General features: G+C 55.7%; 3 protein-coding genes across 8 annotated transcripts in view; 1 reads left to right on the top strand and 2 right to left on the bottom strand.

Moving 5' to 3' along the window:
* Nucleotides 1-361: 361 nt before the first annotated feature.
* On the top strand, nucleotides 362-16,295 carry IFFO1 (intermediate filament family orphan 1). Of its 3 annotated transcripts, XM_039461595.2 has the most exons (10): nucleotides 362-1,189; nucleotides 4,863-4,923; nucleotides 5,076-5,171; nucleotides 5,960-6,100; nucleotides 6,372-6,380; nucleotides 7,040-7,221; nucleotides 7,344-7,464; nucleotides 7,731-7,826; nucleotides 13,640-13,770; nucleotides 15,249-16,295. In XM_039461595.2, exons 1-10 carry the CDS (start codon nucleotides 417-419, stop codon nucleotides 15,355-15,357), a joined length of 1,719 nt encoding a protein of 572 aa, XP_039317529.1. In that variant the 5' UTR covers nucleotides 362-416; the 3' UTR covers nucleotides 15,358-16,295. The 3 variants fall into 3 exon arrangements, with proteins under 3 accessions (XP_039317529.1, XP_039317528.1, XP_039317527.1); XM_039461594.2 differs by lacking the exon at nucleotides 6,372-6,380 and having other exon boundaries at nucleotides 7,064-7,221; nucleotides 7,734-7,826; XM_039461593.2 differs by lacking the exon at nucleotides 6,372-6,380 and having other exon boundaries at nucleotides 7,064-7,221.
* Nucleotides 16,296-17,287: 992 nt separating this feature from the next.
* On the bottom strand, nucleotides 17,288-21,184 carry GAPDH (glyceraldehyde-3-phosphate dehydrogenase). 3 transcript variants are annotated; one of them, XM_010330012.3, is made up of 9 exons: nucleotides 21,079-21,184; nucleotides 20,775-20,821; nucleotides 19,041-19,140; nucleotides 18,854-18,960; nucleotides 18,629-18,719; nucleotides 18,418-18,533; nucleotides 18,249-18,330; nucleotides 17,648-18,060; nucleotides 17,288-17,555 (listed from the first exon to the last, which is right to left on the bottom strand). In XM_010330012.3, the coding sequence occupies exons 2-9, from the start codon at nucleotides 20,801-20,803 to the stop codon at nucleotides 17,486-17,488; spliced, it is 1,008 nt and encodes a 335-aa protein (XP_010328314.1). In that variant the 5' UTR covers nucleotides 20,804-20,821; nucleotides 21,079-21,184; the 3' UTR covers nucleotides 17,288-17,485. The 3 variants fall into 3 exon arrangements, with proteins under 3 accessions (XP_010328314.1, XP_003942212.1, XP_074259527.1); XM_003942163.4 differs by having other exon boundaries at nucleotides 21,051-21,117; XM_074403426.1 differs by lacking the exons at nucleotides 20,775-20,821; nucleotides 21,079-21,184 and adding an exon at nucleotides 19,807-19,922.
* A 2,480-nt stretch (nucleotides 21,185-23,664) lies between these two features.
* The window catches only part of NCAPD2 (non-SMC condensin I complex subunit D2), a 34,854-nt gene continuing 33,445 nt past the window's right edge, over nucleotides 23,665-25,073 (bottom strand). For both annotated transcript variants that reach the window (XM_003942160.4, XM_074403425.1), the window contains 3 exons: nucleotides 24,495-24,621; nucleotides 24,235-24,390; nucleotides 23,665-23,998 (listed from right to left, as the gene is read on the bottom strand). In XM_003942160.4, coding sequence (XP_003942209.2) covers nucleotides 23,913-23,998; nucleotides 24,235-24,390; nucleotides 24,495-24,621 — 369 coding nt within the window. In that variant the 3' untranslated portion in view covers nucleotides 23,665-23,912. The remainder of the gene's footprint in view (nucleotides 23,999-24,234; nucleotides 24,391-24,494; nucleotides 24,622-25,073) is intronic.

The raw sequence follows: 25,073 nt of genomic DNA, 5'->3' as shown, positions 1-25,073 counted from the left end.
GGCTGAGGCAGAATTGCTTGAATCCGGGAGGTAGTGATTGCAGTGAGCCAAGATCGCGCCACTGCACTGCAGCCTAGGCGACAGAGTGAGGCTCGGTCTCAAAAAACAGGAAGTGCAGGGGAGATGGGCTTGTCACCAGAACCCATGGGGTCCTGGGCTTTACGCCACCCCGGCTGGATTCCAGGCGGTGGCTCTCCTTGGCCCTGGGCTCGGCCTCAGACCCGGAAAGGTCCTGGGTCCGGCCTCCAATTGGAGCCTGTCATTGGCTTCCCGCTGGGCCCGCCTCCTGACCTCTGCCCCGCCGCCGAGCCGCCTGATTGGTCGGCCCCGTCCCGCCGGCGCCGCATTGGCTCTTCTCGCTCGCCCTCCATCCCTGCTCCTGCACCGGTCTGCATCTCCCAGCAGAAGGCGCAGCCATGAATCCGTTATTCGGCCCCAATCTCTTCCTCCTACAGCAGGAGCAGCAGGGCCTGGCCGGGCCGCTGGGGGACCCACTGGGAGGCGACCACTTCGCCGGGGGAGGAGACTTGCCCCCGGCGCCTCTTCCGCCTGCCGGCCCTGCCGCCTACTCGCCACCCGGGCCCGGCCCGGCCCCGCCTGCCGCCATGGCCCTCCGCAATGACCTGGGCTCCAACATCAACGTGCTCAAGACCCTGAACCTCCGGTTCCGCTGCTTCCTGGCCAAGGTGCACGAGCTGGAGCGCCGGAACCGGCTGCTGGAGAAGCAGCTGCAGCAAGCGCTGGAGGAGGGTAAGCAGGGCCGGCGGGGCCTGGGTCGCCGCGACCAGGCCGTGCAGACCGGCTTCGTCAGCCCCATCCGGCCCCTGGGGCTGCCGCTGGGCGCCCGGCCGGCCGCCGTCTGCAGCCCGTCTGCGCGGGTGCTGGGCTCGCCCGCGCGCTCGCCGGCCGGCCCCCTCGCCCCCTCCGCGGCCAGCCTCTCGTCGTCCTCTACCTCCACCTCCACCGCCTACTCCTCATCGGCCCGCTTCATGCCGGGCACCATCTGGTCCTTCTCGCACGCCCGCCGGCTCGGGCCGGGACTGGAGCCCACTCTGGTACAAGGACCTGGCTTGTCATGGGTGCACCCGGATGGGGTGGGCGTCCAGATCGACACCATCACCCCCGAGATCCGCGCACTCTACAACGTGCTGGCCAAAGTGAAACGGGAGCGGGACGAGTACAAGCGGAGGTAGGGACAGAGACCTGTGTGTGTCATGCCACTCACTACCAGCTGGGAGTCGGTATGGGTTCCTAAGAATGTGGGGTGAAAAGAATGACAGTAAAGTTTGTGCTGTATAATGAGGAGCTTGGAAGGAATTGGATTCTGGGAACTAGAATCTGCAGAGAATGCAGAAGCCCCACTCGAGACAGGAATAAAGACGTTGGGAGCAGAACACTGGGCGATTCCTACTTTTCTGGCTTGTTCTGTGCCATCTAGGCTTAACTTCGGGCTTTGTGATGTGTGAAAGGTATTGAGTCTGAGCCCTACCAGTCTCAGCCCTGGGGCAGTTTAGTGACATAAGCTTCAAAAGTAGGAGGCAAGGATATAGTGTACATTGGGGAGACTAAATTGAGTGAAAATGGAAGGGGGTAATGAGGAAGGGGCTCGCACCCTGCAGTGAGTGATTCTTTCACAGCCCAGGGTTTCTTAAAGAATATTGATGGAAACCAGGTATCTGCTCTGGCTTCATAGGAAAAGTTCCGGGACTTCAAGCCATTGCTTGAGTAGGTCAACAAAGTGGGAAAAGAGAGAGTAAAGGAATTCCTTAGGGTAAGGGTGGAAAGCAGGGCTGATGGGGAATCTCTGGCAGTATAAAGCCCCAGCAGTGGAGGGAGAGTGGAGAGCCAGCAAGGAACTGAGCAGGAAGAAGCTGGGATACAGACACTCACTAGGACTTTGAGGCGGTGGGGCGGGCCCAGTGCAGTCGGTGGATGAAGATTTGGCTGAGAAAAGCCGGGCCCCAAGGGGCGAGGGGAAGGGATATGTTGCCAGGATACCAAGAGGGATATGCTTGGCTATATACCAAGAGGGTTCCTTAGATGGTTGATAACCAGGCCGAAAGGACAGGAGAGCAGAGGTAGTGTCTTGCAGACTCCAACCCATGCCATGGTTGAGGAGGAAGGGAGTGACAGTCAGAGGAGGCTTTGGTTTGGGGGCCTCCCGTCTCATCTCAGCTATTAGGACCCCTTGTGGGCAGGCCTGGGAACTATCTGTGCAAGCCCAGTGTAGCAGGGGCTCAGCACTGGGTAAGGATTGGCCGAATGTTCTAGGAAATGACTGCTGGGTTGGGGGGGAGATCTTCAGGGGTCTCTACCCTCCTGGAGTCTACCAGATCACAAATTAGCAGGCTTTCTGAGTTCGAGTCCTGTCCTCATGCTGGCTTCCTTAGTTATGTCCTTGGGCGTTTCAGTTGTCCTGAAATCATTATTCAGGTGCCACCCAGAACCAGCCTGCTGTGCCCCTGCAGGAGTTAACTGCCACATTCAGCAGTGGAACAGGCACAGTTCTGGAATGTATCCATAACCACAGGAACAACTGCTGTTCTCAGGAGCATTTTTTTTTTTTTTTAACTGAAGGAGTGTTTGTCCTTGATCCAGCTGTCCAGGGCAGGAAAGAGTTATTCCTTGGAGACCGATTAGCTCATCACTCTGCAGCACACTGCTGTGTAGAGGGCTGTAGCTAGGCTCAGCTGGTACGTGACACTGGCAGTGACTCTTCTTCCACCCCAGATCCCCTGCTCTCATTCTGGTCTCTTTATAGCAACACTGTAACTCCTGTCTTCCGCCTGGAAGGCCTGGGATGGCTTGAGCACTAAACTGGGAGGTAGCTAAAGGCCTCCTGGGTTCTATTTTCAGCTCCCCTGCCTTAAGTGTGACCTTTTTTTGAGCCCCCGTTTTTCCAACATAGGAAGGGTCCCTGCTTTCTCTCTTCAAGTCAGGGGTACAGTTTTTTGGAAGAGAGGTGTTTGGTCCATGCAGAATGCATGGAAATCGCTCAAGGTCTGCCCATATTAAGGGAACCTGGTCAGTGAGACCAGATGGAAGCAGAGGTCAAAATGAACCTATTTGTGTGAAGTCTGGCTGGAGAGCAAATAGAATTGTAGTGGGTGTCCAGATGATCCATTTTCAGATTTTTTACCCTGTAAGATTTCATTAAGCTTACCCTTTGGCTACTGTCTTAGTTAAGCTTCTTCCGGGCTTCACTGAGCTCACTGTCAGACAGCCCTTCCTGCCCTCCTTCACGCATCTTGTCCAGGGTTGGCATGCCCTTGACAGGCTTACCGTCTTCCTCCAGGGATTTGTGGGCTCCAGGGGCATGAGGACACCACACTTCGTGCCTTCATATTGTAGATGAAGAAACCAAGACCCAGAAAAGAGAAGGGTCTCAGCTAAGAAAACATACAACCTGATGTGACGAGCCCCTTATTGGCCTGACTGTGTGCACGAGAATGCCAGGGGGAAGGGGAGAAGCACATATGGGACCCACCGGGAAGGGGGCTGGGAGCCAGGCAGGCTGGGAGCCGGGCTGTGTGGGGAGCCAGCAGGGTGGTGGCTGGGCTGGCTGCCTCCTCCTGCTCTGGCCAGCAGGGAGGGGCAGCCGAGGTGGTGTGGAGTAGTTATTATTAGGAGTGCTGCAGTGCGGCTGTGAGTGAGACGATGGGACCCAGAGGCTGACATAGGAAGGAAGATGGAGGGAAGGGGACGAAAGGGCTTAACCCAAGGCTACCGGAGCTGCCCAGTTAGATTTCCATCTTCTTGCTGTCTTCCTAGCCCCTTCCTAACCACCTATCTTAGGTTGAAGTCTCTCGGTGCAGTTCCCTTCCTTTCTCAGGCTGACAGAAGTGATGCGCGCACAGGAACAGGGTCTGAGACGTGCGCCTTCGCCAGCAGACTGCAGGGCAGGTCCGAAGGAGTGCATTGCCCCGGCTTCCATCTCTGTGATGGAATGGAGTATGCACCGCCTGCCATGGCCGATGAGACGTGACAAAGCTGGCTCTGGGAAGCATGCGCTACCTAGCGCCCTGTGCTGTGGCCCACTGTCATCCAGACCGCTGCGGTCTTAGTCTCTGAATTCTGGGTCCCGGGAGAGGCTGCTTCGCGTGCTCATCCACTGTACTCACTGGGCCCCTTTACATACTCTACTTTCCCTCTGGGTTTGAGTGCTAGTAACCCCAGGCTCGTGTGTCCACTGCTGTCATGCTGCTGGGGAACTTCTGGCCTCTGAGCCAGGCTGGTCACCTCTCCATGGCTCACTTAGAGGAGGCTCTGGGTGGGCAGTATCTGGAGCTTGTGGGGAAGGACTTTGAGTGTCTTCTATCAGGCTCTTGACCCACTCTGTTGATACAGTATGTGTCCTGCAGATGCTTTTACAGGGTTAAATGATACCACAAGAGGCAGGGCAGCGGGCTCGACCAGCTCTGTTCTGGTGCGGGCAGGAGGCGGGAGCCCGGATCTGTGCGACTGAAGGTGGGAGACTGGGCTGGGTGGACCTGGTGGTCTGGTGTGGGCAGGAGGTGGGCGATGAGGCCAGCCAGGCAGTCGGCTGAGCTGGGGCCTGAGCGGGGATGGGCGCCACCGAGGACCGGAGCTGCAGCGGTTGCTCAAACAGAGCTCCTGGTGTGCGACCCGGAGGTTCTGGGAAGGCAGCTGGCGAGCTCGACGCCCGTCAGGAAGCACGGAGCCACGCGACAGCTGCAGTTGGCCACCGGCTGGCTGGCCAGGCATTCCCGTGCCCTGCTCCTCCCCATCCAGGGAACCAGAACTGGGGTCTGAGGCCTGAACCAGAGAGGTGGGGACAGGGAGCCATGGGGGCAGGGAAGGACTCTGTCCCTAAGCTTTCTCCGCCCTTCCCTGTCTGTCAGGTGGGAAGAGGAGTACACGGTGCGGATCCAGCTGCAAGATCGTGTCAATGAGCTCCAGGAGGTGAGGGTGTGCCCCGCCCACTGCCCGTGCTTCCCTGGGTGCCCTGTCTGGCCACGACCCTGGCATCATCCATCTCCCTGTCCCTCCTTGTCATCTTTACCTCCTTCCCACCTCAGCAGGGCCACTAACATCAGGGTTTCTCCCAACTGCAGGAAGCCCAGGAGGCTGATGCCTGCCAGGAGGAGCTGGCACTGAAGGTGGAACAGTTGAAGGCTGAGCTGGTGGTCTTCAAGGGGCTCATGAGTAACGTGAGTGCAGCCCCAGGCTTCCCTGAGGGTCAGCGTGAGGCTTCTCAGGCCAGAGCAGCAGGCCCTTCTAGAGTTGGCCTGTTGGCGTCCTGTCCCTGCCTCCTCCCCTTCTCTTTGCTCCCCTTCCCTTTCCCCCTAGCTACCCCCAACTCCAGAGAAAGAGAAGGAACAAAAGTCTTGGTGTTGCGTCTCAGAGGTGGCGCAGCTTCTGAGGGCCTGGGGTTGCAGAGCAGTTAGTGAGTGGCTTCTGGGGTGGAGGCTCTGCGGCTGGCGCTGGGGCCCTGGGCCAATTCCTCAGCCTCTGAGGCCTCACCTGCGATGTGGGGAAGGAAAGGCGTGCACTCTGCAGGAGTATTGTGAAGGCGATCATGAACTTAGGACAGTGCCTGGCATGCAGCGTTAGCTGGAAGAGTGTTAGCTGTTGCGATTATTACAGTCCTTTCTCCACGCTTATAATTCCCAGGAGTCTCTTTCTCTCTGGGAATCTAAGTTCCAGGAGGATGAGGACTGCTGAACCAGGGAGCCCCTATGTGGCCCCGGCACTGGCCGTGCCCTCCAGGGCTTCCGTTTGGCCAGGGAGCGGTGGTCGGAGCTGCCATGCCCAGCATATTCACAGTGCTGTGGGGAGGCCACTGCCACCCAGGAAGAGGGGTGCCTTCAGCTCAGGGAGACTCCATGGAAGAGGCACTGGTACAATGTGGTGGGAGGATGAGGACCTTGCCAGGCCTTATTCGTCCTTGTCTGGAGAACTGGGTGCCTCCTCACTGTTCCCTGCGTTCCCTGGACAGAACCTGTCGGAGCTGGATACCAAGATCCAGGAGAAAGCCATGAAGGTGGATATGGACATCTGCCGTCGCATCGACATCACCGCCAAGCTCTGCGACGTGGCTCAGCAGCGCAACTGTGAGGACATGATCCAGATGTTCCAGGTGAGGACGAAGCTGCCTCCGCTCTCAGGGGTGGGTGGGGCAGGTGGATGCTTCCTCGGTGGCTGGACTGGAACACAGGCCCTGCCTTCCACTTGGGGAGCCTTATCCTGGCACCTGGGGCCCTTGCGGGGCTAGGCTGGGGGGCAAGGAGCAGCATCAGGAGGGGCATTGTGGAAGCTATCTCTAACGCCGTCTCTCCCTTCCCCCCCTCTCTCCTCTGTCTGCTTCCTCTCCTCTCTTCCTCTCATCTTCTCTCTTGCTTCCTCCACAGAAGAAGCTGGTTAGTTTGATCTCATGCAAGCTTATTAATGTCCCAGTCCCAGTTTCTAAGCTGCCTAGGCCTCCTGGCCCTCAGTTTGGGCCTGCTGGGCTCTTCAGCACAGATTTTTTTCTCCCCTCTCTCTTTTCCTTGCTTTTCCCCCTTTCTCTTTCTCTCTCTCTCTTCTCTCTCTCTCTCTCTCGTGCTCTTGACTGCATTTCTTTCTCTCCCTTCTGCCCCGCTTTCCAGATCTGGATGTGATTCAGGTTCTCCTTTGTGCACATTGCACCCTCATCCTCCTTGCAGCCGAAAGCTTTTTTTTTTTTTTTTTAGTTGAGTCATTTAATCAAAAAGGCTTTTTTTAGAAAAAACAATTCCTCTTGAGCCATCATGCATATCTGACTGCGGCCCTAACAGGCCCTTCCTCCCTCGTCTGACCGCTCTCTCTCTATTTCTTCTTGTTCTGCCTTCTCAGTCTGCAGCCCCGGCCCCCGCTGTGTGTCTGTGTGTCTGGCCCTTGGTGACTGTCCGTGTTTCTGTTCCTGTCATTGTAACTGTGACTTCTCTCTCTGTCTGCCCCACCCTTCCTGCTGGTTCACGCTTCTCCCCCCTGCCCGCCCTCTCTGCCCGGCCTCCCGCTCCCGCCCTTTCTCCTCATGCACCCGGCCTCGTCTCTGTAGTCTCTGCACTTGTCTCCCATTAAGGTCCCATCCATGGGGGGGCGGAAGCGGGAGCGCAAGGCTGCCGTCGAGGAGGACACCTCCCTGTCGGAGAGTGAGGGGCCCCGCCAGCCCGATGGGGATGAGGAGGAGAGCACAGCCCTCAGCATCAACGAGGAGGTGCAGCGCATGCTCAGCCAGCTGTGAGTCCGCAGGCCGTGGGCCCGCAGCACCCACGCCACAGCAGCCCAGGAGGCCGGAGCTCCCCAGGCCCCCGCCAGGACGAGGCCCCGCCCGCCCTGACACCCGGGTTCCCTGTCTCTAGGAGGGAGTATGATTTTGAGGACGACTGTGACAGCCTGACTTGGGAGGAGACTGAGGAGACCCTGCTGCTTTGGGAGGATTTCTCAGGCTATGCCATGGCAGCTGCAGAGGCCCAGGGAGAGGTAACCTCTGCTCCCGGCCTCAGGGCCCTCTGGCTCTGCCTCCAGCCCGACGCCCGGCCTCCCTCCCTGCACTCCTCGCTCTGTCCCCCCATGTGGCTGTCATCCTCTACCTGCGTCTCCCCTCTTCCTTGGTCCTGTGGCTTTCCTTTCTCCAGTTTCTTTAACCGGTCTTTCTCTCTCTCTCCCCCTGACTTGGCCCTGTGGAATGCGCCCCATCCCATCCCTCCCTCCCTGGCTGGCCTTCCTCGCTTCCCTTTCTACTCCAGCAGCAGGAAGACAGCCTGGAGAAGGTGATTAAAGATACGGAGTCCTTGTTCAAAACCCGGGAGAAGGAGTATCAGGAGACCATTGACCAGATAGAGGTAAGGGCGGGGGCAGAAGCCAGGCGCACAGTGTCACAGAGGGTTTTGAGTGGGGCTGCAGGCACAGTGGCCTCATCCCTCCTGAGGGACCTTGGAGACCAGGGTCTTGGGAGGAGTGGCCTCTCAGCTGTACTCCTTCCGGTGGGCTCTGAAGACTCTGAAAGCAGACAGATGTTGGCTCAAATCTCAGCTCTGTCACTTAGAATCACTCTGAACTTGTAACAAGTTACTTGTTCCCGCTGAGTCAGTTACTTTCTTTCTTTTTTTTTTTCCTTGAGACAAAGTCTCACTCTGTTTCACTCTGTTGCCTAGGCTGGAGTGATCCTCCCACCCCAGCCTTCTGAGTAGCTGGGACCATAGGCGTGCACTACCACAGTCAGCTAGTTTTTAATTTTTTCTTTTGTAGAGATGGGGGTCTCCCTGTGTTTCCCAGGCAGGTCTTAAATTCTTGGGCTCAAGTGATCCTCCTGCTTCAGCCTCTCAAAGTGCTGGAATTACAGACATGAGCCATGTGCCCAGCCCCTGTACCTCTTCCTTCCTTCCTTCCTTCCTCCCTCCCTCCCTCCCTCCCTCCCTCCCTCCCTCCCTTCCTTCCCTCCCTCCCTCCCTCCCTCCCTCCCTCCCTCCCTCCCTTCCTTCCTTCCCTTTCCTTCTTCCTTCCATCCTTCTTTTCTTCCTTCCCTCCCTCCCTCTTTCTTTTCTTTTCTTTCCCCCTCCCTCCTTTCTTCCTTTTCTTTCTTTCTGACATGATCTTGCTCTGTCACTCCAGGCTCACTGCAGCCTCCATCTCCTGGATCCAAGCAATCCTCCTACCTCAGCCTCCTGAGCAGCTGAGACCACAAGCGTGTGCCACCACATCCAGCTAATTTTTTAATATTTTATAGAGACAGGGTCTCACTTGTTTTCCAGGCTGGCCTCAAACTTCTGGGTTCAAGCAACCTCCCAATTCGGCTTCACAAAGTGTTGGGATTACAGGCACGAGCCACGGTGCCCAGCCTCTTTATTTGTAAAATGAGGAATTTAACAAAACTTCCCCTGTAGGATTGTTTAGAAGATCAGATGAAATAATGCACATATAGAGCTTAGGGCAATGTCTGGCTCATAGTGAGTGTACCGTAGTGGGGACTGTTTTATTATGAACACTGTCAGTGCCGTAGCACTCAGAGATGGACTTGGACATTCTGTTTCTTCCACTCACTTAGCCTTTGAGGTAACAGAGAAATCTCCAGGCTTTTCCCTGAGCCCTGAAGTACCTTCTAGAGGTACCTAGAGGCAAGTGGTGCCTTAAAGTACAAGCTTTAGGAGCTGCAAGAAGGATTTGTGGAACCACAGAATGGAGGTTGCTGTGGGAGGAGGGATGGACAGGATGCGCATGAGCTCTCCTGCCCTGGTGAGATGGTTATTTCCAGATGCTCTGACTCGGGGAGAGGCCTGGTGCCTTCTCTGACTTTCAACCTCTCTTCAAGCCCATGTGGCAGATTCATACCATAGTCCCCTCTTATCTACAGGCATCCGCCAATGGATGCCTGAAACCAAAGATAGCACCGAACCCCTGATAGTTTGGGTCCAGTTGCTGTCAATGGAACCTATTTCTTTTCATGTCTTCCACCTACACATTCAGTGCCTTTTCTATCTTAACTAAGCACTTTGCATGCACTGTGGCAGTAATTTTTGCAGTTCGGGGTGTAACAGAAAAACTGGCACAAATTTGTTTTTCCTTCTTTACAATTTCACAGATAGGAGATTCATTCTTACTATAGATCTTAGCAACCTCAGCATAGGATTCTTTTTCTTATTAAGTTGAAAAGTTTTACCTTTTCACTTAGTGGAAGCACATTTTGGCTTTTCTTTGGCATATCCAAATTACCAGCATCACTCCTCTTGTGCTTTCGGGCCATTATGAAGTAGAAATAAGGATTCCTTCAACACAGGCACTGTGATACCGTGACGGTCAGTGTGATCTCTGAGATGGCTACTAAGTGCCTAAAGGGCAGGCAGGGTAGACAGTGTGGATCTTTGGGACAGAGGGAGGGCTCATGTTTTGGGCTGGAGAGAGTGAGGTTTAGTAGAGATGGGGTTTCTCCATTTTGGTTAGGCTGGTCTCGAACTCCTGACCTCAGGTGATCCGCCTGCCTTGGCCTCCCAAAGTGCTGAGATTACAGGCGTGAGCTACTGTGCTCAGTCTAGAGTGAGATTTTATCAGGCCACTCAGAACAGCATGCAATTTAAAACTTAGGAATTGCTTATTTCTGGAATCTTTCATTTCATATTTGCAGATCAAGGTTTACCTCTGGTACCTGAAGCTATGGAAAGTGGAAAAGTGGATAAGGAGGGAGTGGCTTTACCCTTACTGCTCTCACACTGGATGTGTTTGAGAAGGAAGTTGGGAAATTATTTTTCTACATAGGAATTCCCCCAACACACATCAAACTGTCCTGCAAGCAAACCTGGATTTCTTGGCCAGGTAGACGAGGTTTCCTGGATTTGTGCTGCTACCTAAAGACATGGCAAGGGAAACCAATCCTCCCCACTCTCCTGTCTACCCGGCTCGCTATTGCCTCCCTCTTTTGGTTGGTGGATTTAAGGTCAGGTGTTTTCGTTGTACCTTCAACCAAATCGGGGCCTTTGCGCAGCCATCTGCGTGAAGAAGAGATCTCGGGCTGCCATCTCTCCTTAGTCTCCCTGGACCTCAAGTGCCCAGTGTAAAACACGATCTGAATGAACCAAAAGAATATCCTAAATGGAGTCATGCCTTTGAAGCTATTTTCTGCTGGGTGCAGTGGCTCACCCCTGTAATCCCAGCCCTTTGGGAGGCCAAGGCAGGTGGATCACTTGAGATCAGGAGTTCAAGAGCAGCCTGGCCACCAACATGGTGAAACCCTGTCTCTACTAAAAATACAAAAATTAGCCAGGTGTTGTCGTGGGTGCCTGTAATCCCAGTTATTTGGGAGACTGAGGCAGGAGAATCGCTGGAATCTGGGAGGTGGAGGCTGCAGTGAGCCCAGAATGTGCCACTGCACTCCAGCCTGGGTGACAGAGTGAGACTCTGTCTCAAAAAAAAAAAGGTATTTTCAAGTCATCTGATTCCCCCTCTCTCCCAGTACAAAGGTTAGGGCAGCAGTCCCCAATCTTTATAGTACCAGGGACTGGTTTTTTGGAAGGCAGTTTTTGCACTGACCTGAGTGGGGAATGGTTTCAGGATGATTCAAGCACATTATATTTATTTTTTTTTGAGATGGAGTTTCGCTCTTGTTACCCAGGCTGGAGTGCAATGGCGTGATCTCAGCTCACCGCAACCTCTGCCTCCTGGGTTCAGGCAATTCTCCTGCCTCAGGCGCCTGAGTAGCTGGGATTATAGGCACGCGCCACCATGCCCAGCTAATTTTTTGTATTTTTAGTAGAGACGGGGTTTCACCATGTTGACCAGGTTGGTTTCGATCTCTTGACCTCGTGATCCACCCGCCTTGGCCTCCCAGAGTGCTGGGATTACAGGCGTGAGCCACCGCGCCCGGCTGTGCACTTTATTTTTATTTATTTCATTTTTGAGACGGTGTCTTACCCTGTTGCCCAGGCTGGAGTGCAATGGCACGATTTCGACTCACTGCAACCTCCGCCTCCCTGGTTCAAGTGATTCTCCTGCTTTAGCCTCCTGAGTAGCTGGGAATACAGGCTCGCGCTGCCACACGTGGCTAATTTTGTATTTTTAGTAGAGACGGGGTTTCTCCACATTGGTCAGGCTGGTCTTGCTTGAACTGCCGACCTCAGGTGATCTGCCTGCCTTGGCCTCCCAAAGTGCTGGGATTACAGGCGTGAGCCACCGTTTTGGTTTGTGCACTTTATTTCTATTATTATTACATTCTTGTTAATACAGTTATGACTTGTATAATTATTTCATTTTTTTACTGAAAATTATTTCATTTTCAGTTATAAAATGAAATAATTATACAGGTCACCATAATGTGGACTCAGTGGGAGCCCTGAGCTTGTTTTCCTGCAACTAGACAGTCCTGTCTGGGGGTGACGGGAGACAGTGACAGATCATCAGGCATTAGATTCTCATAAGGAGCGTGCAGCCTGGATTCCTCATATGCGCAGTTCACCATAGGGTTCCCGCTCCCGTGAGAATCTAATGCTGCTGCGGATCTGACAGGAGGCGGGGCTCAGGTGGTAATGCCAGTGACAGGGAGCAGCTGTAAATCCACTGCTCACCTCCTGCTGTCGGGCCTGGTTCCTGACAGGCCACAGACAGGTACCGGTTTGTGGCCTGGGGGTTGAGGACTTCTGTGTTAGGGGAACCTTCAGGGGGACTTGCTGACCTCAGGAATACCCCAGGTGCCTTTATCTTTGTGACCTTTTATCTCAGGGTCACTCAGATGGAGCAAGGACAGTTCCTCTGCAGGAGGCAGTTCTTCCCCACTCCTCCTTTCCTCTCTGTCTCCTCCCATCTCACCCCCAAGTCTGGTCACATAGCAAGCCTGCAGTTTTCAAGGTAGCTTATCAAGGACATCTCTTGACCGCGTTCCTGCTGTAAATTTGTGAATTAAGTGGGGACATAGAATATGCAGACTACTGGTGGCAGTACTAGCCTTGTATTTCAGTAGAATATATTTGGTTCATTTTCTTCTTCCCAGTCTCCCTGAGTGATGGTTCCATAACCCAGCCCCCTGCACTCTGGCTTTTCCAAGGTAGAGAAATTGGGGTATAGGCAGCTGACCTGAGTAAGAGCTGGTAGCACTGTGCTTTCTCCCTGAGCTGAACAGTCAAACTGTGTCCTGCTCCTCCCACTACTGTGGCAGCCAAGGCTGCCACTAGAGCTGTCCTCACTAGGGCTTCTCACCCACCCAGCTGCCATCTCACCCCACATGTCAGTGTCCTGACCATTACTGTTGTCTGGCCTTGTGGCCTGTTTCCTTCTTTAAGTTCCCACCACCAATGTCCAATCCAGGTGATCACAGCTGGCACCCTCCCCGTCCTCTTGCTCAGGCAGTCACAAAGGTCACCTCCAGGCAGTTTCATTTTGCCTCCCCTTATGGCCCTTGCCCTTTGTACCCAAACCGAAGAGAGGCAGTCGACTGTCCCCAGCCCAGAGCTTGTGCTGCCTGGGCCCTGCCTCTCGGTTTGCCTCAGAGCCTGGGCTGCAGAATGGGCCCTGGGAGGGAGACTGGATTTCTTTGATTCTGAGCCCCATGTTTTCCACATGTGACATTTCTGAAGTCAGGACACATCTTAGAATCAGTGGCACCTCCAACATGGGAGTCTTCCTTTTAGTGTCTGAAAATGGCTTTTAGGTGAGGAAATAAAGTGACGGGAAGAGGATTGGGCCCCTTTCAGCAATGAGCCAGGCTTCTTGTGTGTCCCAGGTCTCATGGGCATTTCACAGAGTGAGTTAAATCCTGTCGAGGTCTGGGTCTGCAGGGATGAGGAAGCTGTGGCCAACCCTTAAATGAGCTCACAGTGCAGTCAGCACAGCACAGTGGATGAGGGGTGAGCTGAGCCCAGCAGGAACCGATGTGGCCCTGGAGGCCTGTGGATCTGCTCCATCCTGCCCACACTGACCTTTAGTCTGAATGCAGCCTGCAGCAGTACCTTTACATTCCTCCATGGACAGAGATTTCCAGGAAAACCAGAGGAAATAATAGTGTATTTGGTGCCTTCTGCCTCGGTCCGATTTATTTTAAAATCAGCCTTCAGCAGTGGCTGCCTCGGCTCCCAGCCCAGCCACTGCCCTTGGTGTGTTAGCCTCCTGGCGGGGGGCACAGAGGCACTGTGAACCCCACCAACTAACCCCGATGGCCCTGCCTGCCCCACCACAGCTGGAGCTGGCCACGGCCAAGAATGACATGAACCGGCACCTGCACGAGTACATGGAGATGTGCAGCATGAAGCGCGGCCTGGACGTGCAGATGGAGACCTGCCGCCGGCTCATCACCCAGTCCGGAGACCGGTAGGCGCCTCCCCTGAGGTCTGCAGCCTTCCAGGGGGACACAGGGAGGAGAAAGGGCGGAACACAGCCCCGAAGACCCTCAGGCAGTGACTGGGTCACATCTTGGTGCGGAGCTGCCCTTTGGGAGTCACCTGGTGTGGCTGGCCCAGACCCACAGCTCTCTTCCCCCTTGGCAGTTGGATGACATGGTCTATTCATGGCCGGAGGGCTGAAGCCTCCCAAGGCCACCAGCTCTGGTGATTCCTCTGGTTAGAGGCAGTTTAAAAACTTGCAAGAGGCTGGGCGCGCTGGCTCATGCCTGTAATCCCAGCACTTTGGGAGGCCGAGGCGGATGGATCACAAGGTCAAGAGATCGAGACCATCCTGGTCAACATGATGAAACCCCGTCTCTACTAAAAATACAAAAAATTAGCTGGGCATGGTGGCGCGTGCCTGTAATCCCAGCTACTCAGGAGGCTGAGGCAGGAGAATTGCCTGAACCCAGGAGGCGGAGGTTGCGGTGAGCCGAGATCGCGCCATTGCACTCCAGCCCGGGCAACAAGAGCGAAACTCCGTCTCAAAAAACAAAAACAAAACAAAACAAACACTGGCAAGAAGGGGCCAGGTGTGGTGGCTCACGTTTATCATCCCAGCACTTTGGGAGGCCGAGGTGAGTGGATCATAAGGTCAGGAGTTTGAGACCAGTCTGGCCAACACAGTGAAACCTCATCTCTACTAAAAATACCAATAAATAAATAAATAAATAAGCACCTTTAATCTCAGCTACTTGGGAGGCTGAGGCAGGAGAATCGCTTGAACTTGGAGGCAGAGGTTGCAGTAAGCCGAGATTGCACTACTGCACTCCAGCCTGGGCAACAGAGCTAGACTCCATCGTAAAAAAAAAAAAAAAAAAAAAAAAAATCAAAAATACTGTCAAGAAACAGAAGGGGCAGGTTTTTTGGGTGTGTGTGTGAGACAAAGTCTTACTTTGTCACCAGGCTGGAGTGCAGTTGCACAATCTTGGCTCACTGCAACCTCCGCCTCCCGGGTTCAAGCAATTCCCCTGCTTCAGCATCCGGAGTAGCTGGGAATACAGGCTTGCACCACCACCCGCAAGCCGTGTTTTAGTAGCGACGGGGTTTCACCGTGCTAGGCAGGATGGTCTCGATCTCCTGACCTCGTAATTCCCCTCCGCCTCACCCGCCCTGCCCCGCACCCCCACCCCCACCCCGCACCAACCGCCTCAGCCTCCCATGCTGGGATTACCGGTGTGAGCCACCGCACCTGACGTCAGCCTCTTGAGTTCCCAAGACATAGGCGGGGCCCATTTCCCAGTCAGGGCGGGGTTGGAATGCGTTCCCTTCCGGCTGCCCTTCTGCTGCCCCGCCCTCGCCTCTGGTGCTCCTCACCTGCTGCCAGAGGATGAGGCGGCAGGAAGAGGAGTGCCGACTTCAGGATTCCTGCCTGCCCCAAGGTTGACAACTGGTGTTTTTTTCTAGAAAGTCTCCTGCTTTCTCTGCGGTCCCGCTTAGCGACCCGCCGCCGCCGCCGCCAAGCGAGACTGAGGACTCAGACCGTGATGTCTCATCTGATAGCTCCCTGAGATAGAGACCTGACTCCCCCTTGCACGCCTCGGCCCGAGATCCTCGCAGCTGGAAGCTCAGCAAGGCAGAGGGCGGGGCTGCACAGAGGGGAGCATCACTTGCACCACTGCACGAGGCCTGGCCCCTGGGGACTGGGGCGCTCCTCCCTCGGGCTTCCTCCTTGGTCTTGGCTTTTCCTGGGCTCTGGGGTGTCGAGCTAGGCTTGGCCCTGCCCTTCCGGAGCCATTTCCACCACAGTTGGGGCTCTCCTGCCTTCATGTGTGGGTGTCTGCTACTTTCCCATCTTTAAAATGCTGCCAGAGCCATTACAGCCCCTCACCTTGTCCACGTGTCAGGAGCGTGAATGTAGGACCTTTCCTCCATCGCTGTTGTCTGGAGCCGGCTCACTGTCTTCTGCACTGGTGCTAACCGGCCCAGGCATGGTGGAATGAATGCTGCTGGAGGCGTGGCCACTGCAGCACACACAGTTGGAGAGGGCTTCCGTCCCTGTTAGTGTGGAGGGCATCGGGGCTGGCCGGGGCACCCTGTCCCTGCTGTGGTTCACGTGCTCATGCTGGCCACCTGCCAGGTGGAATATATGTGGCTGTAGCCCTCTCGTGGAGGTGCCATGCTTTAAAGAGGCCTTAGTGCCCGGGTTGGGCACAATATCTTGAAGGGAGGTGGGAGCTCTTGCTCTCCGGTCACTGCAGAATGACAGAGAAGGCGAAGCTCTCGTGCATGCATGTGCGTGCGCACGCTGGCTTAGGGTCTCAGTTTCTTTTAAGTATCAGCTAAAGATGTGCCTCCTCTGTGTCTGTCATACACTGAGGCCAACAGGCTAAGGTGTTCTTGACTCTTGGAAAAGCCTGCAGAAACTGGGGAGATGTGATTCATAACGCCTCCATATAGGAGGCTGTGCTGACATTTGAATGGATTCTTTAATAATAATGAAACTGGAGAGTATCTTTGGTGTTACTGTTTCAAGCACTTCACTTCCTAATGTTAACTAGTTTGAACTCTGAGGTAGGTACTTTTTAATTTTTTTGAGATGGAGTCTCACTCTGTTGCCCAGGCTGGAGTGCAGTGGCATAGCCTCAGCTCACTGCAGCCTTTTGAGTAGCTGGGACTACAGGTGTGTGCCATCATGCCTGGCTAAATTTTGTTTCCGTAGACATGGATTTTCAGCCAGGCTGGTCTCAAACTTCTGACCTCAGGGGATCCACCCACCTTGGCCTCCCAAAGTGCTGGGGTTATAGGTGTGAGCACTCTGCCCGAAGCAGGTCCCAGCTCCATGCCTGGCCCCTACCCAAGCTCCCCTAAGGATGATGATGGAAATAAGTCACCCCAACACGTAGTTCATCTTCCTCAAAACTGTATGAGGTGGGCATTAACCTTACAGATTTTAAAAAATTGTGCAGTGCTTACCATCTTGGGCATAGATTTTAAGTACTTAGTTTACCCAGGTAAATCCTGCTGAAGACCTTAGGGGCTGGCCAGTCACATCCCTATTTTGCAGGTAAAGTACAAGGACACAGAAAGCAAGAGCACTTGCTCAAGACCTCACAGCTGCGGTGGCCAAGCTGGAATCGCCTGCTGTAGCTCAGCTCTATTAACCGGTCACCATCTGAGCCCAGTGTGAGCCCGGACTTCTTCCACCAGTCACCCTCCCTGAGGTTGCCCAAAGAATAGCTTCTTCCATGTTCAGCCAATAGCAGATAGCCTAGGACTGGAGCAGGGAGAGGAAAAGGGCTTGTTCTCAAGCGGTGGTACCACCTTCCTGTAGCATTCAGACCTCTGAGCAGGAAGCAGATGGTTCTCGAAGCAAGCAAGGCTGTTTGTGGAGGCCCTACCCTCAACTTGAGAGGGGATGTACCAGGTCCCTCCCAGCAAGAATGTCTACACCAGCCCAGCTTCCCTCCCCTTTGCCCTATACAGGATAAGACGGGACAAAGAACTGGCTGAGCACAGGGGACTTTATTGATGGTACACGACAAGGTGGGGCTCCCTAGGCCCCTCCCTCTTCAAGGGGTCTGCATGGAAACTGTGAGGAGAGGCAATTCAGTGTGGTGGGGGATTCAGTGTGGCAGGGACTCCCCAGCAGTGAGGGCCTCTCTTCCTCTCGTGCTCTCGCTGGGGCTGGTGGTCCAGGGGTCTTACTCCTTGGAGGCCATGTGGGACATGAGGTCCACCACCCGGTTGCTGTAGCCAAATTCATTGTCATACCTAGAAGATGAAAAGAGTTGTTAGCCAGCCACCAGAGGGCGCCAGATCCCACATCACTTTTGAAGAGCCTGACTCCAGCCCTAGCCACATACCAGGAGATGAGCTTGACGAAGTGGTCGTTGAGGGCAATGCCAGCCCCAGCATCGAAGGTGGAAGAATGGGTGTCGCTGTTGAAGTCAGAGGACACCACCTGGTGCTCAGTGTAGCCCAGGATGCCCTTGAGGGGGCCCTCCGACGCCTGCTTCACCACCTTCTTGATGTCATCATATTTGGCAGGTTTTTCCAGACGACAGGTCAGGTCCACCACTGACACGTTGGCAGTGGGGACACGGAAGGCCATGCCAGTGAGCTTCCCGTTCAGCTCAGGGATGACCTTGCCCACGGCCTTGGCAGCGCCAGTAGAGGCAGGGATGATGTTCTGGAGAGCCCCACGGCCATCACGCCACAGTTTCCCAGAGGGGCCATCCACGGTCTTCTGGGTGGCAGTGATGGCGTGGACAGTGGTCTGGAACAGGAGGGAGTGAGGCCCTGCAGAGCGCGCCCCACACCACCCTTCTACCTCCCTCCCCACCTTGGATGGAAATTACGGGAGAGCCAGTCCCGAGAACCCCCCAACCCCCAGGGTTGTATGCCCTGGTAGGGAGGAGCCAACTCTGGATGAGAAAGGAGCCAGTCCCATGCGGCATCTCATACCATGAGTCCTTCCACGATACCAAAGTTGTCATGGATGACCTTGGCCAGGGGTGCTAAGCAGTTGGTGGTGCAGGAGGCATTGCTGCAAAGAGGGAGGAGGGGCAAGTTAGGAGAGCACGTCCACAGGGTGCCAGGCTGGCTGCTTCTCCACTGGCCCTGCCTTCCTCACCTGACGATCTTCAGGCTGTTGTCATACTTCTCATGGTTCACGCCCATCACGAACATGGGGGCATCAGCAGAGGGGGCAGATATGATGACCCTTTTGGCTCCCCCCTGCAAGTGAGCCTAGAGCAGAGAAAGTAAATAGACAGTTACAAACCTGGGTTCTGCCTCTGCAGGGCTGAGTCAGCTTCCCCTCCTGCGGGCCCTTGTGCACTCACCCCAGCCTTCTCCATGGTGGTGAAGACGCCAGTGGACTCCACCACGTACTCGGCGCCAGCATCGCCCCACTTGATTTTGGAGGGATCTCGCCTGTGGGGGTGGGGTGGGGGGAGACAGGGACAGGACCGTATTGAGACATGAGATTACCATATACCCAAAGTGGGGGCACATCATTCTAGCTGCCTCCCCAAAGCACATTTTCTTCCATTCTGTCTTCCACTCACTCCTGGAAGATGGTGATGGGATTTCCATTGATGACAAGCTTCCCGTTCTCAGCCTTAACAGTGCCATGGAATTTGCCATGGGTGGAATCATACTGGAACATGTAGACCTGGGGAACGTGTGAGGTTATAAAGGGGCTGCCCATCAGCCAGGCAGCTCCTCCCATGCCACCTTTGGGGCAGCACTCACCATGTAGTTGAGGTCAATGAAGGGATCATTGATGGCGACAATATCCACTTTACCAGAGTTAAAAGCAGCCCTGGTGACCAGGCGCCCAATACGACCAAATCTAAGAGACAAGAAGGCATAAGGGGGGGAGGACTCCCAGGGTGTGTGAGCAGCCCCAGGCCACCTTCCCATTAAGAGGGTGAATGTAGCATACTCTTACCCCTAGGAGGACCCGAATTTTATCTCCCTTGAGCTTGCCTGCCAGGGTGGCCTAGCTTTACAGCATGGCTCCACATGATGGCGCCGCTGCTGCCCAACAGCCCCCGTCATGGGAAGCCCTTCTCGGGGAAGTGGCCACGTGGGGCACTGCCACCCACAGCCTGGGCACAAGCTTAGCACATGGCATTCATCACCCCACTATCTATGCCCCAGGAATACTTGCTGCTGCCTGGCTCAGCTTCAGGCTGCACCCTTTAGGGAGAAAACACTTGTACAGTCAGCATCACCAAGCTCAAAGGGCAGGAGTAAAGGTCAGAAATTAACTGGACAGGGCAAGCCCACCCCCTTCTCTAAGTCCCTCCTACAAAAGGGACAGAGATGAGGGAAAAAGCTGTTTTTTAACCCCCTACTCCCAGGGCTCCGATTTGCCATGTTTCCTGTCTTTCCTAGCTCTTTTCCAGAAATCAGGCATGGGAGCAAGATATGTGTATGTGCACGGGAAGAAGAGGATGGTAGAGAACCCAAGGCCAGGCCCCCAGCTACAGAAAGGTCAGCTGCTATATTTAACCTCAGACCAGGGTGCAGTGGGAGATCCGGTTTCTGGAAGACGGAATGGGGAAAAGGGCAGGTTTCCCAAGGCTCCGGGACACCCAATCCTCTCGGTGACATTTACAGCCTGGCCTTTGGGGTCGGGTCAATGGTAGGCTGGCAGGGGAAGAGCGGGGCAATGAGGTGAGCGGGCGCCGCAGGTTGGGGCTACCGCCAGAGGGACCATCTTGTGGTGGAAATGTCCTTTTCCAACCCCATGCATGACTCAGCTCCCCCAGCTAGGCACCAAGACACAGCCACACCTCTGGGGGAGGGGACACAGGAGAACCGCCACAAACCCGCTTCTTCGATTTACCAGAGAATGATCTAGGAAAAGCATCACCCAGAGGGGACCATCGGGCTTGCGGGTCAGTGGCCGGCAAGCCTTGCTCCACTTGACTTCCCCGGCACAGGCGACTCCACCCACCGAGGCAGACGCGTTGGGTTAGTCACCCGCAGAATTTCCTAACGGTGGCCCATTCATTTCCTTCCCGGTTGCAACATGGCGCCCGCTCTACCGCAGGGCGCAGCCTCCGGACAGGGATGCACCCGCTGCGCACTTAGCATCCCGGGGCCTGCAGTGCCAGAGGCCGTGGGGGAGGGGCTCCTTTGCAACACGTGACCCGCAGAGCGCGAAAGGAAAGAAAGCGGTCCCAGCTAGGGGTCCGGGTCGGAAGGGATCCCCGGCGGGAGTGGGGACCTCCGGTTCCTGGGGACGAGAGGAGGAAGCCTCCGGGCAGATGGCGCCGCAGGGGCGGAGCTGCACAGGGCGCCACAGCTTGGGTCCGGGGCTCCGCCTGGTCCTAGCGCTGACCTTGAGCTCTCCTTGGCGGGGGGCACAGCCACCCCACCCCCACACGACTGCAAAGACCCCGGAACCCGCGAGACTCGTGGGCGCAGTTCAGGGGCGGCTGCAGCCCAGGGCCCCCAAGCCACCTGCGAACTCACCCGTTGACTCCGACCTTCACCTTCCCCATGGTGTCTCAGGGATGTGGCTGCGCGTAAGGAGAGGACAGTGAGGGCCAAGCGGCACCGGCCGACGCCCACGCCTCCGCCCCCCCGCCCCCCCCCCCCCGATTTCAAGCCTCCATGCCCAACCCGCGCCGCAACACGTCCTCCGCACGCCTCTGCAATGCGGGGGCCGCCCGGGCTCGCGCCCACCCCGCAGCGGCGCACACGGCCCGCGCCCGCGCCCTCCCCTGCCGCCTTCAGGCCGTCCCGAACCTCCCGGGGTCCTCTCGCCGGGTTTCACCTGGTGATAGGAGACAAGGTGCGGCTGTCTGTCGAACAGGAGGAGCAGAGAGCGCAGCGGGAGGATGCGGGCTGAATTTATAGGAACGGGGGGCGTGGCAGCAGGCGGTGACTCAAACCCCGCCTTCCGCCCGGCTCAGCCAGTCCCAGGCCGAGGGCTCGAGGCCTGAGCTACGTGCGCCCGTAAAACCACGAGTAGTCGGGCCCGCTTTTTTTCTCCCCCCCGACCCCCCCCAACAGCTGCTGTGTTCAACTGGGCACTCACCAAGCGTGTGGGCCCGGGCGGAGAGGGGGAAGGGACTGAGATTGGCTCGATGGGAGGTGATCGGTGCTGGTTCCCAGGACTGGACTGTGGGCAGGCAAGAGATTAGGGAGTCGAGGACGGGTCCCTGGGGAGCCAGGGACGCTAACCTTTCACGCACGGATGAAACAGGAGGACTTTGGGAGCGACTGAGATGGGGAATTGGAGCCAAAGCCCAGCACAGCTCGCGGCTGCACGCGGCCGGCCCCTTCCCCTTTCTTTCAAAGGCTGAGAGGCGGGAAAGTTGAGGAACTTCTCCTCGAGGCTCTGCGGTAGTGACACCGGAAAGCTGAGGCAAAGGCCTAGGAGGGGTCCGTGGGCCTCCGCGGGCCCTTCCCAGCCCCCACTCCCCCCTCCCCATCTTCTGGCTCCTGGCCTCTCTGGGACCGAGGCTGGGCCGGGCACTGGGCGGTGGGGACCTGGAAAGGAAGGACGCTCGGGAGGCGGCTTGAGGGGGAGGTTTCTGCACGGAAGGTCACGGTGTCCTGCAGCCCTGTAGCCTGGACCTGATAATTAGGACAGACAATCCAGGCCCTGTGTGCACCGGCGGTTCTCCCCGGGCTGTGGCAGAAGGGCAGGACAGCCCGCGGGCCTCCCACAAAGTCACTCCTGGAAACCTGTGGGCTGTGCTGCCCAGGGTGAGAGACAGTGTCCCTTTCACTCCATCCAGCCCGGGGCGAAGAGCGGGACGTGAGGGCGGAAGTCCCTCCCCGCCCTGGAACGTGCTGCAGCCAAGCCGGGAGCCAGGGACGCCCCTTCGTTGCCTGCGCCGGGGGAGGGATATTGAGGGCAGGGTGCGTCAAGAAGAGGGGAAAAGTGGGAACAGAGGTCTCGGGCTCACGGTGGGAAGAGGCCCCTTGCCCCTTCACACAGGGGATCCATTCCCCTCCTAGGCGGGTAGAGGGCCAGGTTTGTGAGTGTTGGATGGAAGGATTTGAAGGGGCTGGGGTGGGGTGGCCTCGGCCCATCAGCAGGTGCCTGGGAGGGGAGATCCCGGGCCTTTATTGCTGGCCCAGCGTAACCTGACACCAGCCCCCTGCCCTTCTAGCTAAAAGCTGGTTGCTAAGTTTAGCTGGCCTGGTGATAATCTTTGCTTAAAAGGCACGCACAAGACTCCAGTCCCTGTCCCTGCCTTTCTGGGATTGCCTTCCCTCCTTAAGACCCAGAGCCAGGCTGTCCTCGTCTGGCTGCCAGTGGCATGGTTGATGTGGGCTTTTCACGATGATCACCCAGAGCAGAGTAGCAAGAGCAAGGCAAGAGGGTCCCTAAGGGTGGAAGGGGTGGGATGGAGGAGTGGAGGAAGCCCCACCTCTGAACCTCTGACTCGGCTATTCCTGCAACCAGGACCATTAACCCTTTCCCATCAAGAGCCTTAAGAGCGCCTCATGCTCCTGCGCCACCCAAGCGTAATTCCGAGGCGCCATCTTCCCCTTTGCCTCATGCTTGGCATTTTTCATTACTGTCCTCTCCTCCCCGCAAAAGAGGGAGCTCAGTGCCCAAGGAGCACTACTGACGTAGCATGCTGTTGTCATGACAGCAGAGGCACCAGTGTGGTCACGACAGCCTGCTCACAGCCTCCCGTTCTAGGTGACTCAGCAGAGAAGACTTGGGGAGCTGGAAAGGGGTGGGCAGGCTTCAGGGGGCAGCCCGCCCTGCAGCATAGCCCCGTGCCCCCTGCAGACCTGGGAAGTTAGGAGTGCCAGGAAACAGACCATGTCTCCTGCAGAGCTGGAGGGGATCATGACCTGACCTTCCACCAGCCTGGCCCCGTCTGCTGCCAACCTTTGGCGATGGGATTAGGGAACACGAGTAGGGGTGGGGTGGGGTGGGGCACACGGAGGAAAGCAACCCTTGGTCTAGAGCAGGTTTTCTCAGCTGTGGCACTATTGACATTTTGGGCTACATAATGCTTTGTTGAGGGGCTGTCCTGTGCACTGTAGGGTGTTTAGCAACATCCCTGGCTAAATAGATGCTGGTAGCATTCTTCCCCCACAGGCTGTGACATCAAAAAGGTCCCCAGGTGTTGTCTAATGTTCTCTGGCAGGCACAATCACCCCCGGTGGAGAAGCACTGATCTGGAGCCTCGGCACTGCATAATTCTCCCGAGAGAGGCCGGGAGGTGGAGAGGGGAAAGGTGGCAGTGACGGGCGGGAAGCTCATCTGCCATCCTGGGACAGGCCCTAGGACTCCAGGCTCATTCATCTCTCTCTGGACTGCTAACCCTCTCTGCTGCATGAATCTGGGCTAATGTGAAATATGAAATAAAAATAAGCTTAGAAAAAAATGTCTAAAAGTATATAAAACATTTATTCATTAGAAAACAAGGAGATTGGCAAACATATTCCAAAGTGAAGGCAGCTCAACGCAGTTCAGTTAGGCTAATTTAGGAGAAAGGCCTTGCATTTTAAAGACTGCGTATTTTTTTTTAAAAAAAAGGAGACAGACAAGTATTTTACAAGGGGCACAGAATTAGAATTCCAGGTCACCGTACAAGATACCCTGCACAGGGAGGTCAGGAATGGGCAAGGCCACTCCTAGGATCTGAGCCTGCGAGCCGATGCTCTGAGAATGGGGGTCGTTTTCTTGGGTGTCTCCTCTTCTGTCATCTCTGCTGAAAGATCTATGCAAAGAATTCGAGGAATACGAAAAAGCTGAGTCACAAAGATGGTGAAAAACAGATTTCAGACAACAATGTACGCCACACTGCAGAAATAAAATCCAAGCTGTACAGGGAGGCCCTTGCGGGGCGTGGGGCAGAGCATCTACACGTGGCCCCCACAGCAGGTCCCATGGAAACCAGTTCTCCATACCCTAGCTGTGTGCCTTCGGGGCGGGGGACACGTGGGAGCATCATACCTTCCTCACTGGACTCATCACTTGAGAAGACAATTTTGGGTTTCTTTTTGGAAGCTCGCTGCTGCGTGTTTGGGTGGCGCCGGGTACTACGGCGGGGCTGTGGTGTGACAAAGTCACTGTCTGAGGCTGCAGAAGGCAGAGGCTGGTGCCTAGAAACTAGAAAAGGTAGAAAGACGTGATTTTAAAAAGAAAGTTAGAAATGAATCCTGCAGGAGGGGAGGGCCCGGTCTGGTCTTGCCAGCACAGGCTGCCTCACGTACCAGTGGATGATTTCTTGGCTGACGGGGCTCTCTGGCTACCTGCTTGGCTAATCTCAAGCTCCTCAATTCCATCCAAACCTCTGGTATGACAGGCCCGAAGCTTCTGCTCAAATTCATCTATTATAGCCTGGAGGGAGAGGAGATTCAGAGCAGGCCTGAACACAGTTAATACTTTTTTCTTTTTTTTTTGAGACAGTCTCACTCTGTTGCCCAGGCTGGAGTACAGTGGCACGATCTCGGCTGAGTACCTCTGCCTCCCAGGTTCAAGTGATTCTCCTGCCTCAGCCTCCTGAGTGGCAGGGATTACAGGCACCCACCACTATGCCCAGCTAATTTTTTGTATTTTTAGTAGAGATGGGGTTTCACCATGTTGGCCAGGCTGGATTTGAACTCCTGACCCCATGATTCGCCTGCTTCGGCCTCCCAAAGTGCTGGGATTACAGGCGTGAGTCACTGTGCCCAGCCACACTTACTTTTATGATTAAAAAGAAACAAAGCCATGAAAGACATGGAAGGCCTTGAATGCACATTGCTAAGTAAAGGAAGCCAGGCTGTCAAGGCTCCATACTTCTCATTCCA

This window comes from Saimiri boliviensis, chromosome 7 (assembly GCF_048565385.1).
Source record: "Saimiri boliviensis isolate mSaiBol1 chromosome 7, mSaiBol1.pri, whole genome shotgun sequence".
Taxonomy (NCBI): domain Eukaryota; kingdom Metazoa; phylum Chordata; class Mammalia; order Primates; family Cebidae; genus Saimiri; species Saimiri boliviensis.
Note: the sequence above shows the minus strand (reverse complement) of the source record. Positions and strands in the feature narration are given on the sequence as shown.